Source organism: Chiloscyllium punctatum, chromosome 1 (assembly GCF_047496795.1).
Source record: "Chiloscyllium punctatum isolate Juve2018m chromosome 1, sChiPun1.3, whole genome shotgun sequence".
NCBI lineage: Eukaryota > Metazoa > Chordata > Chondrichthyes > Orectolobiformes > Hemiscylliidae > Chiloscyllium > Chiloscyllium punctatum.
In genome coordinates, this window is record NC_092739.1 from 179,568,900 (window position 1) to 179,583,029 (window position 14,130).

The 14,130-nt window shown below is 50.2% G+C and overlaps 1 protein-coding gene across 1 annotated transcript in view; it reads right to left on the reverse strand.

Annotated features, from left to right (window-relative positions):
• LOC140480882 (disintegrin and metalloproteinase domain-containing protein 12-like) overlaps positions 1-14,130 on the reverse strand; it is a 259,186-nt gene that overhangs the window by 139,688 nt on the left and 105,368 nt on the right. The window contains exon 13 of the mRNA XM_072576436.1: positions 9,171-9,263. Within this exon, the coding sequence (XP_072432537.1) occupies positions 9,171-9,263 (93 nt within the window). The remainder of the gene's footprint in view (positions 1-9,170; positions 9,264-14,130) is intronic.

Below are 14,130 nucleotides of genomic sequence, written 5' to 3' on the forward strand. Positions count from 1 at the left end.
TGGCAGGGGGGTGGGAATCGGAGCCACATGTCTGAGAGGGAGTCAGTTGCAGACGGGACAGTGGCAGGATATATTGAATCTATCATGAAGGTTTCTCACGCGGTAAAACAAAGGGATCAGGTTAAAGTGTGTCTGCTTTAAGGCAAGGAGTGTCTGGAATAAGAGTGACGAACTTAGAGCAGGGCTACGATGTTGTGGTCATAACAGAGATGTGGGTTCCACAGGGGCAGGAATGGTTGCTAGATGTTCCAGGGTTTAGAACATTTTTAAAAAAACAGGGAGGGTAAAAAGAGGAGGGGGTGTTGCATTGCTAATCAGAGAGTGCATCACAGCTACAGAAATGAAGGTTGTTGAGGAAGGTTTGTCTACTGAGTCAGTATGGGTGGGAGTTAGGAACAGTAAGGGAACAGCCACCTCATTGGGGGTTTTCTACACACCCTCTAATAGCAGTAGAGAGACTGAAGATCACATGGGCGGGCAGATTCTAGAAAAATGCAGATGTAGCAGGGTTGTTGTTATGGGTGATTTCAACTTTCCCAATATCGACTGGAACCTCCTTAATGCAGATGGTTTGGATGGAGCCGTTTTTGTCAGGTGTGTTCAGGAGGGTTTCCTTACTCAGTATGTAGACAGACCGACGAGGGGAGAGGCCATTTTGGATTTGGTGCTCGGCAATGAGCCAGGACAGGTGTCACGGTGGGAGAGCACTTTGGTGACAGTGATCATAATTGCCTCACATTTAGCATAGCCTTGGAGAGTGAAAGGAACAGTTACTGAGGGAAGATATTTAATTGGAGAAAAGGAAATTATGACACTATCAGACAGGAGTTGGGAAGTACAGCCTGGGAGCAATTGTTCCACAGAAAGGGCCCGGCAGACACATGGAGACTGTTTAAGGAGCAGTTGTTGCGAGTGATGCACAAATTTGTTCCTCTGAGACAGGTAAGAAGGGATAAGATTAAGGAGCCTTCGATGACGAGAACAGAGGAGCTTCTCGTCGAAATGAAGAAGGCAGCTTAAGTAAGGTGGAGGAAGCAAGGATCTAGCACAGCTTTAGAGGATTACAGGCTTGCTGGAAAGGAGCTCAGAAATGGACTGAGGAGAGCCAGGAGGGGGCACGAAAAAGGCTTGGCAAGAGGATTAGGGAGAACCCAAAAGCATTTTACTCATACGAGAGGAATAAGAGAAGGCTCAGGGAGAAGGTAGGGCCGATCAGGAATAGTGTAGGGAACTTGTGCGTGGAGTCTGAGCAGATAGGGAAAGCTCTAACTGAGTTTTTTGCTTCGGTTTTCACCAAGGGAAGGGACCTTGTTGTAAATGAAAACTTTGAGGAGCTAGGATACAGTCTTGACCAGATCAAGATTGATGAGGTTGATGTGCTAGAAAGTTTGGAAAACATTAAGATTGGTAAGTCTCCAGGACCAGACCAGATTTATCCCAGGCTGCTCCGGGAAGTGAGAAAGGAGGTTGCTAAGCCGTGGTGAGGATATTTGCCTCCTCACTGTCCATGGGAGACGTACCGGAGGATTGGAAGGAGGCGAATATTGTTCCTCTTTTCAAGAAGGGTAATAGGGAAATCGCTGACAATTACAGACCAGTCAGTCTTACGTCTGTGGTCAGCAAAGTGGTGGAAAGAATTCTGAGAGATAGGATTTGTGACTATTTGGCAAAGTATAGTGTGATTAAAGGCAGTCAGCATGGCTTTGTGAGGGGTAGGTCATGCCTCACAAATCTTATTGAGTTCTTTGAGGAGGTGTCAAGACGGGTCGATGACGGTTGAGCAGCGGATGTGGTGGATATGGACTTCAGCAAGGCATTTGATAGGGTTCCCCATGGTAGGCTCATTCATAAAGTCAGGAGGTATGGGATACAGGGAGATTTGTCTATCTGGATTCAGAATTGGCTGGCTGACAGAAGGCAGAGAGTGGTTGTAGATGGAAAGCATTCTGCCTGGTGGTCAGTGTTGAGGGGGGTACTGCAGGGCTCTGTTTTTGGGCCTCTGCTCTTTGTAGTTTTTATAAATGACTTGGACGAGGAGGTTGAGCGGTTGGTTTGTAAATTTGCAGATGACACAAAGGTTGGCGGTGTCATCGATTGTATAGAGGGTGACTGCAGGCTGCAGTGCAACATAGACAGGATGCAGAGCTGGGCTGAGAAATGGCAGATGGAGTTCAACCTGGACAAATGAGAAGTGATGTATTTTGGAAGGTCGTACTCGAATGCTGAATATAGGATTAAAGACAGGATTCTTGGCAGAGTGGAGGAACAGAGGAATTTGGGTGTGCAAGTACATAGAAAGCGTATGGTATTTTGGCTTTTGTTAACAGGGGGATCGAGTTTAAGAGCTGCAAGTCCCTGGTGAGACCACACTTGGAATATTGTGTCCAGTTCTGGTCGCCCTACTATAGGAAAGACACAGAGGCTTTGGAGAGGGAGCAAAGAAGGTTTACCAGGATGCTGCCTGGAGTGGAGGGCTTGCCTTATGAAGAAAGGTTAAATAAGCTCAGACTTTTCTCTCTGGAGAGAAGGAGGAAGAGAGGAGACCTGATCGAGGCGTACAAAATAATGAGAGGAATAGATAGAGTCAATAGCTAGAGACTTTTCCCCAGGGCAGGGAAGGTATAAAGGAGACATCAGAGGAAGGTTCTTTACACAGAGAGTTGTGAATGAATGGAATGCGTTGCCAGCTGAGGTGGTGGAAGCAGAGTCATTGGGGACATTTAAGCGACTGCTGGACATGCACATGGAGAGCAGTGAGTTGAGGAGTGCGTCGGTTAAGTTACTATATATTACATTAGGATTAAGTCTCGGCACAACATCGCGGGCCTAAGGGCCTGTTCTTTGCTCTACGTTTCTATGTTCTATGTTCTACTTTTGCAAAGAGCCGCTTTGTGGGTGAGGTGCTGCTGGTTAGATCAAATACAGAGCCCAGGTGAACAATGGGCTTTGCTGAGGTGGCCAAGCAGTAACAAGGGAAGGCCAAGACTTTCATCCTCCCCAAGTCCATTGGTTAGTTTTCACTTGAACATCAAAGGCTGAGAACTAACCATAAGACTATAAGTCTTAGGAGCAAAGATTAGGCCATTCAGCCCATCGAGTCTGCTTCACCATTCAAAAGAACATAGAACATAGAACAATACAGCACAGAACAGGCCCTTCGGCCCTCGATGTTGCGCCGACCTGTGAACTAATCTAAGCCCCTACAGTATCCCATCGATATCCATGTGGTTATCCATGGATTATTTAAATCTCCCTAATGTGGCTGAGTTGACTACATTGGCAGGCAGGGCATTCCACACCCTTACCACTCTCTGTGTAAAGAACCTGCCTCTGACATCTGTCTTAAATCTATCACCCCTCAATTTGTAGTTATGCCCCTTCGTACAAGCTGACGTCATTTTCCTAGGAAAAAGACTTTCACTGTCTACCCTGTCTAACCCTCTGATCATCTTGTATGTCTCTATCAAATCCCCCCCCTTAGCCTTCTTCTTTCCAATGAGAACAGACCCAAGTCTCTCAGCCTTTCCTCATAAGAGTTTCGCTCCTGACCAGGCAACATCCTGGTAAATCTCCTCTGCACCGTTTCCAATGCTTCCACATCCTTCCCAAAATATGGCGACCAGAACTGTGCACAATATTCCAAGTGTGGCCGTATAGTTGCAGCATGATATTGCAGCTCCGGAACTCAATCCCTCTGCCAATAAAACCTAACACACCGTATGCCTTCTTAACAGCACTATCCACCTGGGTGGCAACTTTCAGGGATCTATGTACATGGTCCCCAAGATCCCTCTGCACAACCACACTACTTCCACACACAACTTCCCACTTCTGTCTTTGACTGACCCTATTCCTCCTCTTATCATCCTTTAATTCCTCACATACCTATAGAAAGATTTAGAGTTATCCTTTATTCTATTTGATAAAGACTGCTCATGTCCTCTCTTTGCTCTTCTTAACTCTCTCTTTAAATCCTTCCTCGCTGATCTGTAACTCTCCATCACCTCATCTGAACCATCTTGTCTCATCGTCACATAAGCCGCCTCCTTCTTCTGCTTAACAAGAGATGCAATTTCTGTAGTAAACCACGGTTCCCTTCCCTTATCCCTTCCTCCCTGTCTGTCAGGGACACACCTTTCAAGGACACACAATATCTGTTCCTTAAACCAGCTCCGCATTTCGATTGTCTGCCTCCCCTGTATTTTGCCGCCCCATTCTATGCCTCCAAACACTTGCCTAATCGCATTATAATTACCCTTGCCCCATCGATAACTCTTGACCTGTGGCATGTACCTATCCCTTTCCATCACTAAACTAAACGTAACTGAATTATAGTCACTCTCTCCAAAGTGGTCACCTACTACTATATCAAACATCTGGCCTGGTTCATTTCCAAACACCAGATCTAGTGTGGCCTCCCCTCTTGTCAGCCCTTCGACATACTGTGTTAGGAAACCCTCCTGCACACATTGGACAACAACTGATCCATCCGATGTACTAGAGTTACAGCATTTCCAGTCAATGTTGGGGAATTATGGGGGATGTCCCTCATAATGACCACCCTGTTCCTTTCACTCCTACCCAGAATCATTTTGCAAATCCTCTCCTCCACCTCTCTGGAACTCCGCAGAGGCCTATAATAACTCCCAGCAGTGTGACCTCTCCTCTCCTGTTTCTAACCTCAGCCCATACCACCTCAGTAGATGAGTTCTCATCAAAAGTCCTTTCAGCCACTGTTATACTGTCCTGGACTAAAAAGGTCACACCTCCCCCTCTTTTACTGCCTTCCCTATTCTTAATGAAAGATCTAAACCCTCGAATCTGCAACATCCCTTCCTCACCCTGCTCTATCCATGTCTCCGAAATGGCCACAGCATCCAGAGGATCCATGTACCTATCCATACGGCAAGCTCACCTATCGTATTTCGGATCCATCTGGCATTGAAGTAGACACACTTCAAACCAGCTTGCTGTCTGTCAGCACACTCCTGTGACCGTGAAATCCTGTCCATGCCCTCACTTCTCTCATCCTCCTGTGCAATGGAATGGCTGATATATTCCTCAACCCCATTCTCCTACCAATGGAAACAGCTTCCCAACATTTGCTCCTCAAAGATCAGCAAGGCGGCCTTTGGGTGGAGCCACAGAAAATGGGGGAGATACTAAGTGAGTATTTTGCATCAGTGGAAAAGGATATGGAAGATATAGACTGTAGGGAAATAGATGGTGACATCTTGCAAAATGTCCAAAATACAGAGGAGGAAGTGCTGGATGTCTTGAAATGGGTAAAGGTGGATAAATTCCCAGGACCTGATCAGGTGTACCCGAGAACTCTGTGGGAAGCTAGAGAAGTGATTGCTGGGCCTCTTGCTGAGATACTTGTATCATCGATAGTCATAGAACATAGAATATAGAACATTACAGTGCAGTACAGGCCCTTCGGCCCTCGATGTTGCGCCGACCTGTCATACCAATCTGAAGCCCATCTAACCTACACTATTCCATGTACGTCCATATGCCTGTCCAATGACGACTTAAATATACTTAAAGTTGGTGAATCTACTACCGTTTGCAGGCAAAGCATTCCATACCCTTGCTACTCTCTGAGTAAAGAAACTACCTCTGACATCTGTCCTATATCTATCACCCCTCAATTTAAAGCTATGCCCCCTTGTGCTCGCCGTCACCATACTTGGAAAAAGGCTCTCCCTGTCCACCCTATCTAACCCTCTGATTATCTTGCATGTCTCTAATAAGTCACCTCTCAACCTTCTTCTCTCTAACAAAAACAGCCTCAAGTCCCTCAGCCTTTCCTTGTAAGACCTTCCCTCCATATCAGGCAACATCCCTGTAAATCTCCTCTGAACCCTTTCCAAAGCTTCCACATCCTTCCTATAATGCGGTGACCAGAACTGTACACAATACTCCAAGTGTGGCCGTACCAGAGTTTTGTACAGCTTGTACAGTCACAGGTGAGGTGCTGGAAGACTGGAGGTTGGCTAATGTGGTGCCACTGTTTAAGAAGGATGGTAAGGACAAGCCAGGGAACTGTAGACCAGTGAGTGGGAGGTCATGTTGCGGCTGTTAGGCCACTGTTGGAATATTGCGTGCAATTCTGGTCTCTTTCCTACCGGAAAGATGTTGTGAAACTTGACAGGGTTCAGAAAACACTTGCAAAGATGTTGCGAGGGTTGGAGGATTTGAGCTATAGGGAGAGGCTGAACAGGCTGGGGCTGTTTTCCCTGGAGCGTCGGAGGCTGAGGGGTGACCTTATAGAGGTTTACAAAATTATGAGGGGCATGGATAGGATAAATAGGCAAAGTCTTTTCCCTGGGGTGGGGGAGTCCAGAACTAGAGGGCATTGGTTTAGGTGAGAGGGGAAAGGGACCTACGAGGGCAACTTTTTCACACAGAGGGTGGTGCGTGTATGGAATGAGCTGCCAGAGGAAGTGGTGGAGGCTGGTACAATTGCAACATTTAAAAGGCATCTGGATGGGTACATGATTAGGAAGGGTTTAGAGGGATATGGGCTGGGTGCTGGCAGATGGGACTAGATTGGGTTGGGATATCTGGTCGGCATGGATGGGTTGGACGAAAGGGTCTGTTTCCATGTTGTACATCTCTATGACTCTGTGACTCTATCTACTCTGTCCAGACCAGTCAGTATTCTGTAAGTTTCAATTAGATTCCCCTCATCCTTTAATGTATAATCCCGGAGCCCTCAAACATTCCTCAGATGTTAAGGTTTTCATTGCTGCTCTGAACCCGCTCCAAGGCCAGTCCATCCTTCCTGAGATATGAGGCCCAAAATTGCACACAATTCTCCAAAATGTGGTCTGTCCAGAGTCTGACAGAGCCTCAGAAATACATCCCTGCTTTTATATTCAAGTCCTCTCAAAATAAATGCTATAATTCCATTTGCCTTTCTGTCTATTGATTCAACCTGCAAGTTTACCTTGAGAGAATTCTGGATTAGAACTCCTAAGACTCTTTGCACTTCAGAATTCTGAATTTTCTCCCATTTAGAAAATAGTCCATGCCTCTATTCTTCCTACCAATGTGCATGACCTCACACTTTCCCACGTTGTACTCCATCTGCCATCTCTATGCCTCCTCTCCTAACCGGTCCAAATCCTGCTGTAGCCTCCCAACCTCCTCAATGCTACCTGTCCCTCTATCTATCTTTGTGTCATCTGCAAACCTAGCTAGAATGCCCTCAGTTCCTTCATTTAGATCGTTAATGTATAAAGTGAAACGTTGTGGTCCCAACACTGACCCTTGTAGAACACCACTTGTCACCAGGTGCCATCCTGAGAAGGACCCTTTTATCCCCACTCTCGGTTTTCTGACAGACAGCCAGGTTTCTATCTATGCTAGCACCTTGTCTCGAACACCATGGGCCCTGATCTTACTCAGTAGCCTCCTGTGTGTCACCTTATCAAAGGCCTTCTTGAAATCCAGGTAGGTAACATCTATTGGCTCTCCTTCCTCTAAACCCCTCTTTACTTCCTCAAAGACGTCTAGCAGATTTGTCAGGCATGACCTCACCTTGATTAAACCATGCTGACTCTGTCCTATTTTGCGTTACACTCTGAAGCATTCAGAAATCTCATCTTTAACGATGGATTCCAGAATCTTACTGATGACCGAGGTTAGGATAATTGGTCTATAATTTTCTGTCTTCTTGCCTTGCTCCCTTTTTAAACACCTTCGTGATTTTCCAGTCCTCTGGGATCCTCCCTGATTCTAGTGATTTCTAAATGATTACCAGTAACACCTTTACTATCTCTTCAGTTACCTCCCTGAGAACTCTGGGGTGTAGACAATCTGGTCATCATGATGGCCCTATGCCTGAAACATTGACTCTCCTGCTCTTCAGATGCTGCCTGGTCTGCTGTGATTTTCGTGTGCTACACTTTTGATCGCTGACTCTCCAGCACCTGCAGTCTTCACTTTATCCTAGAAACTGATCCGGACTATCCATATAAATAGTGTGGCTACAAGACCAGGTCAGAAGTTAGGAATCCTGCAGTGGGTAACTCACGTCCTGATTCCTCAAAGTCTATCGATCACCTACAAGGCACAAGTCAGGAGTGTGATGGAATACTCACCTGGATGAGCCCGAACAACACACAAGACACTTGACACCATTCAGGACAAAGCAGCTTATCTGGTTGACACCACATCCACAAACATTCACTCCCTCCACCATCAACATTCAGTAGCAGCAGCGCATACTAATGAGGAGATGTACTGCAGAAATTCACCAAGGCTCATTCGGCTGCACCCTCCAAACCCATGACCATCTCAAAAGACAATTACAGTACTTGCATGGAAACACCACCACTGACAAGTTCCCCTCCAAGCCACTCCCCATCCTGACTTGGAAATATATCACCATTCCTTCACTGTTGCTGCGTTAAATCACTCCATAACAGCAGTATGAAAGTACCTGAATCATAAAGTCTGCAGTGACAATGGGCAGTACTCACCAATTTTATTCCCAATTGAATTCAAATTTCTCACCTGCCAAGCTGAGCTTCAAACCCATGAACACAGCTTATTCACCTGGGCCCCGAGGTTACAATTCACTGAGGTTACACTCAGCATCATCTCCCCTTTCCAACTCATCTTCACACCCACCCCCCCCCCCCCCCCCCCGACACCCCGCCCCAAATGGCAACTCCTCCTCCCCACTGATTGCCAACAACTTCTCCTCTATCAATATTATGGATTTTTGAAGATTGGATTTAACTGTGAGAGAAACTCTTCTCCCATCTGTTGGAGCTGTTTTGCAACCAAAGGCTGAAGGGACTGGCAACATTTATGTTCTGACACCCTGCTTGAGCACAGTCCTTTTTTATATTGTTATAGCCCAACAGGTATATTTGAACACACTAGCTTTCAGAGCACTGCTCCTTCATTAAGTGCTAATGAGAAGATGAAGACACAGAATTTATAGGGAAAAGATCATGCAAACACGAGTTGTATGACCCTTTGATATTTTCCTTGTAAATTCTGTATCTTGTCTTCCATTCTCACTTACCACTGGTGAAGGAGCAGTGTTTTCAAACAATGACAGCGTGATTTTTGACTTTGTCCAACTCAGTCCAATACTGGCACCTGCACATCATTTGTATATTGCAAAGGGTAATCCAATGAGATCTTACTTCACAATCTTTACAGCAGGGGCCAGAGGATGAACATTTTGCCCCAGGTTTTAATTTGCAAGTCGATGGTTCACAGCAGGGGTCTGGACAATCCTGAGGGCAAAACAAACACAGATATTACGATCTCCTGAAATGACATCTCACCAGACTTACTGGTTTCAATGATTCTCGACGAAGGGGACTAGGTAGAGGTAGCCTTGCTCTGTATCCAGCCATGTGGTGTATTGTCCTAGGAGGGTTGGGTGGGGACAGCAGAGGAGAAACATTTTTCTGAATTTAACTACGTGCTGCACCTGTTCTGCAATTTTATAATGGGAACAGTGTTGACCCAATACTGTACCTCTCCCAGGAGTGTTTGAAGGGGACAGGGTCTGGCCAACTACTGCTCCCTCAAGTTCCCTTAACCCTGCTCCCAATGCGACATAATCCCAGATTCCCTTTACCCTGCTCACATTGGACCCTAAGGCTCCCTTTACCTGGTACCCACTGGACTCCCAGGTTCCCATAACCCTGCTCCAACTGGACCCCCAGGTTCCCTTTGCCCTGTTCCCACTGGACCCCCAGGTTCCCTTTACCCTGTTCCCAATGGACCCCTAGGTTCCCTTTACCCTGTTCCCACGGGACCCCCAGGTTCCCTTTATCCTGTTCCCAATGGACCCCCAGGTTCCCTTTACTCTGATCCCACTGGACCCCCAGGTTCCCTTTACCCTGTTCCAACGACAACCCAGGTTCCCTTTACCCTGATCCCACTGGACCCCTAGATTCCCTTTACCCTGTTCCCACTGGACCTCCAGGCTCCCTTTACTCTGATCCCACTGGACCCCCAGGTTCCCTTTACCCTGATCCCACTGGACCCCCAGGTTCCCTTTAACCTGTTCCCAATAGGCCCGACGTTCCCCTTACCCTGTTTCCACGGAACCCCAAGGTTCCCTTTACCCTGCTCCAACTGGACCCCCAGGTTCCCTTTACCCTGATCCCACTGGACCCGCAGATTGCGATTACCCTGCTCCAATTGGACCCCCAGGTTCCCTTTCCCTGTTCCCACTAAAACCCAGGTTCCCTTTACCCTGTTCCTACTGGACCCCACGTTCTCTTTACTCTGTTCCCACTGGACCCCCAGGTTCCCTTTACCCTGTTCGCACTGGACCCCTAGATTCCCTTTACCTTGTTCCCATTGGACCCCCAGGTTCCCTTTGCCCTGATCCCACTGGACCCCCAGGTTCCCTTTACTCTGTTCCCACTGGACCCCCAGGTTCCCTTTACCCTGTTCCCACTGGACCCCCAGGTTCCCTTTGCCCTGATCCCACTGGACCCCCAGGTTCCCTTTACCCTTTGCCCACTGGACCCCCAGGTTCCCTTTACCCTGTTCCCACTGGACCCCCAGGTTCCCTTTACCCTGTTCCCACTGGACCCCCAGGTTCCCTTTACCCTGATCCCACGGGACCCCCGGGTTCTCTTTACCCTGATCCCACTGGACGCCCAGATTCCCTTTACTCTGTTCCCACTACAACCCAGGTTCCATTTACCCTGTTCCCACGGGACCACCAGGCTCCCTTTACCCTGTTCCCACTGGACCCCACTAGGCACGAGGTACCCTTTACCCTGTTCCCACTGGACCCCCAGGTTCCCTTTACCCTGATCCCACGGGACCCCCAGGTTCCCTTTACCCTGATCCCACGGGACCCCCAGGTTCCCTTTACCCTGTTCCCACTGGACCCCCAGGTTCCCTTTACCCTGTTCCCACTAGGCCCCAGGTTCCCTTTACTCTGTTCCCACTAGGCCCCAGGTTCCCATAACCCTGTTCCCACTGGACCCCCAGGTTCCCTTTACCCTGTTCCCACTAGGCCCCAGGTTCCCTTTACTCTGTTTCCTCTGGACCCCCAGGATCCCTTTACCCTGATCCCACGGGACCCCCGGGTTCTCTTTACCCTGATCCCACTGGACGCCCAGATTCCCTTTACTCTGTTCCCACTACAACCCAGGTTCCATTTACCCTGTTCCCACGGGACCACCAGGCTCCCTTTACCCTGTTCCCACTGGACCCCACTAGGCACGAGGTACCCTTTACCCTGTTCCCACTGGACCCCCAGGTTCCCTTTACCCTGATCCCACGGGACCCCCAGGTTCCCTTTACCCTGATCCCACTGGACCCCCAGGTTCCCTTTACCCTGATCCCACGGGACCCCCAGGTTCCCTTTACCCTGATCCCACGGGACCCCCAGGTTCCCTTTACCCTGTTCCCACTGGACCCCCAGGTTCCCTTTACTCTGTTCCCACTAGGCCCCAGGTTCCCTTTACTCTGTTCCCACTAGGCCCCAGGTTCCCTTTACCCTGTTCCCACTGGACCCCCAGGTTCCCTTTACCCTGTTCCCACTGGACCCCCAGGTTCCCTTTACTCTGTTCCCATTAGGCCCAGGTTCCCTTTACCCTGATCCCACTAGGCCCCAGGTTCCCTTTACTCTGTTCCCACTAGGCCCCAGGTTCCCTTTACCCTGTTCGCACTGGACCCCCAGGTTCCCTTTACCCTGTTCCCACTGGACCCCCAGGTTCCCTTTACCCTGTTTGCACTGGACCCCCAGGTTCCCTTTACCCTGTTCGCACTGGACCCCCAGGTTCCCTTTACCCTGTTCCCACTGGACCCCCAGGTTCCCTTTACCCTGTTCGCACTAGGCCCCAGGTTCCCTTTACCCTGTTCGCACTGGACCCCCAGGTTCCCTTTACCCTGTTCCCACTGGACCCCCAGGTTCCCTTTACCCTGTTCGCACTAGGCCCCAGGTTCCCTTTACCCTGTTCGCACTGGACCCCCAGGTTCCCTTTACCCTGTTCCTGCTGGACCCCCAGGTTCCCTTTACCCTGTTCCCACTGGACCCCCAGGTTCCCTTTACCCTGTTCCCACTGGACCCCCAGGTTCCCTTTACCCTGTTCGCACTGGACCCCAGGTACCCTTTACCCTGTTCGCACTGGACCTCCAGGTTCCCTTTATCCTCTTCCCACTGGACCCCCAGGTTCCCTTTACCCTGTTCGCACTGGACCCCAGGTTCCCTTTACCCTGTTCCCACTAGGCCCCAGGTTTCCTTTACCCTGATCCCACTAGGCCCCAGGTTCCCTTTACCCTGTTCGCACTGGACCCCAGGTTCCCTTTACCCTGTTCGCACTGGACCCCAGGTTCCCTTTACCCTGATCCCACTAGGCCCCAGGTTCCCTTTATCCTGTTCCCACTAGGCCCCAGGTTCCCTTTACCCTGTTCCCACTAGGCCCCAGGTTCCCTTTACCCTGATCTCACTAGGCCCCAGGTTCCTTTTACCCTGTTCCCACTGGACCCCCAGGTTCCCTTTACCCTGTTCCCACTGGACCCCCAGGTTCCCTTTACCCTGTTCCCACTGCACCCCCAGGTTCCCTTTACCCTGTTCCCACTGGACCCCCAGGTTCCTTTTACCCTGTTCCCACTGGACCCCCAGGTTCCCTTTACCCTGATCCCACTAGGCCCCAGGTTCCCTTTACCCTGTTCGCACTGGACCCCCAGGTTCCCTTTATCCTGATCCCACTAGGCCCCAGGTTCCCTTTATCCTGATCCCACTGGACCCCCAGGTTCCCTTTACCCTGTTCCCACTAGGCCCCAGGTTCCCTTTACCCTGTTCCCACTGAACCACCAGGTTCCCTTTACCCTGTTCCCACTAGGCCCCAGGTTCCCTTTACCCTGTTCCCACTGGACCCCCAGGTTCCCTTTACTCTGTTCCCACTGAACCCCCAGGTTCCCTTTACCCTGATCCCATTAGGCCCCAGGTTCCCTTTACCCTGTTCCCACTAGGCCCCAGGTTCCCTTTACCCTGTTCCCACTGGACCTCCAGGTTCCCTTTACCCTGTTCCCACTGGACCTCCAGGTTCCCTTTACCCTGATCCCACTGGACCCCCAGGTTCCCTTGACCCTGATCCCACTAGGCCCCAGGTTCCCTTTACCCTGTTCCCACTGAACCCCCAGGTTCCCTTTACCCTATTCCCACTGGACCCCCAGGTTCCCTTTACCCTGTTCCCACTGGAACTCCAGGTTCCCTTTACCCTGTTCCCACTGGACCCCCAGGTTCCCATTATCCTGTTCCCACTGGACCCCCAGGTTCCCTTTACCCTGTTCCCACTGGACCTCCAGGTTCCCTTTACCCTGTTCCCACCGAACCCCCAGGTTCCCTTTACCCTATTCCCACTGGACCCCCAGGTTCCCTTTACCCTGTTCCCACTGGATCTCCAGGTTCCCTTTACCCTGTTCCCACTGGACCCCTAGGTTCCCTTTACCCTGATCCCACTGGACCCCCAGGTTCCCATAACCCTGTTCCCACTAGGCCCCAGGTTCCCATAACCCTGTTCCCACTGAACCCCCAGGTTCCCTTTACCCTGTTCGCACTGGACCCCAGGTTCCCTTTACCCTGTTCCCACTGGACCCCCAGGTTCCCTTTACCCTGATCCCACTGGAACCCCAGGTTCCCATAACCCTGTTCCCACTAGGCCCCAGGTTCCCATAACCATGTTCCCACTAGGCCCCAGGTTCCCATAACCCTGTTCCCACTGGACCTCCAGGTTCCCATAACCCTGTTCCCACTGGACCTCCAGGTTCCCTTTACCCTGTCGCACTAGGCCCCAGGTTCCCATAACCCTGTTCCCACTGGACCTCCAGGTTCCCTTTACCCTGTTCCCACTAGGCCCCAGGTTCCCATAACCCTGTTCCCACTGGACCCCCAGGTTCCCTTTACCCTGTTCCCACTAGGCCCCAGGTTCCCTTTACCCTGTTCCCACTAGGCCCCAGGTTCCCTTTACCCTGTTCCCACTAGGCCCCAGGTTCCCTTTACCCTGTTCCCACTAGGCCCCAGGTTCCCTTTACCCTGTTCCCACTAGGCCCCAGGTTCCCATAACCCTGTTCCCACTGGACCCCCAGGTTCCCTTTACCCTGTTCCCACTGGACCCCCAGATT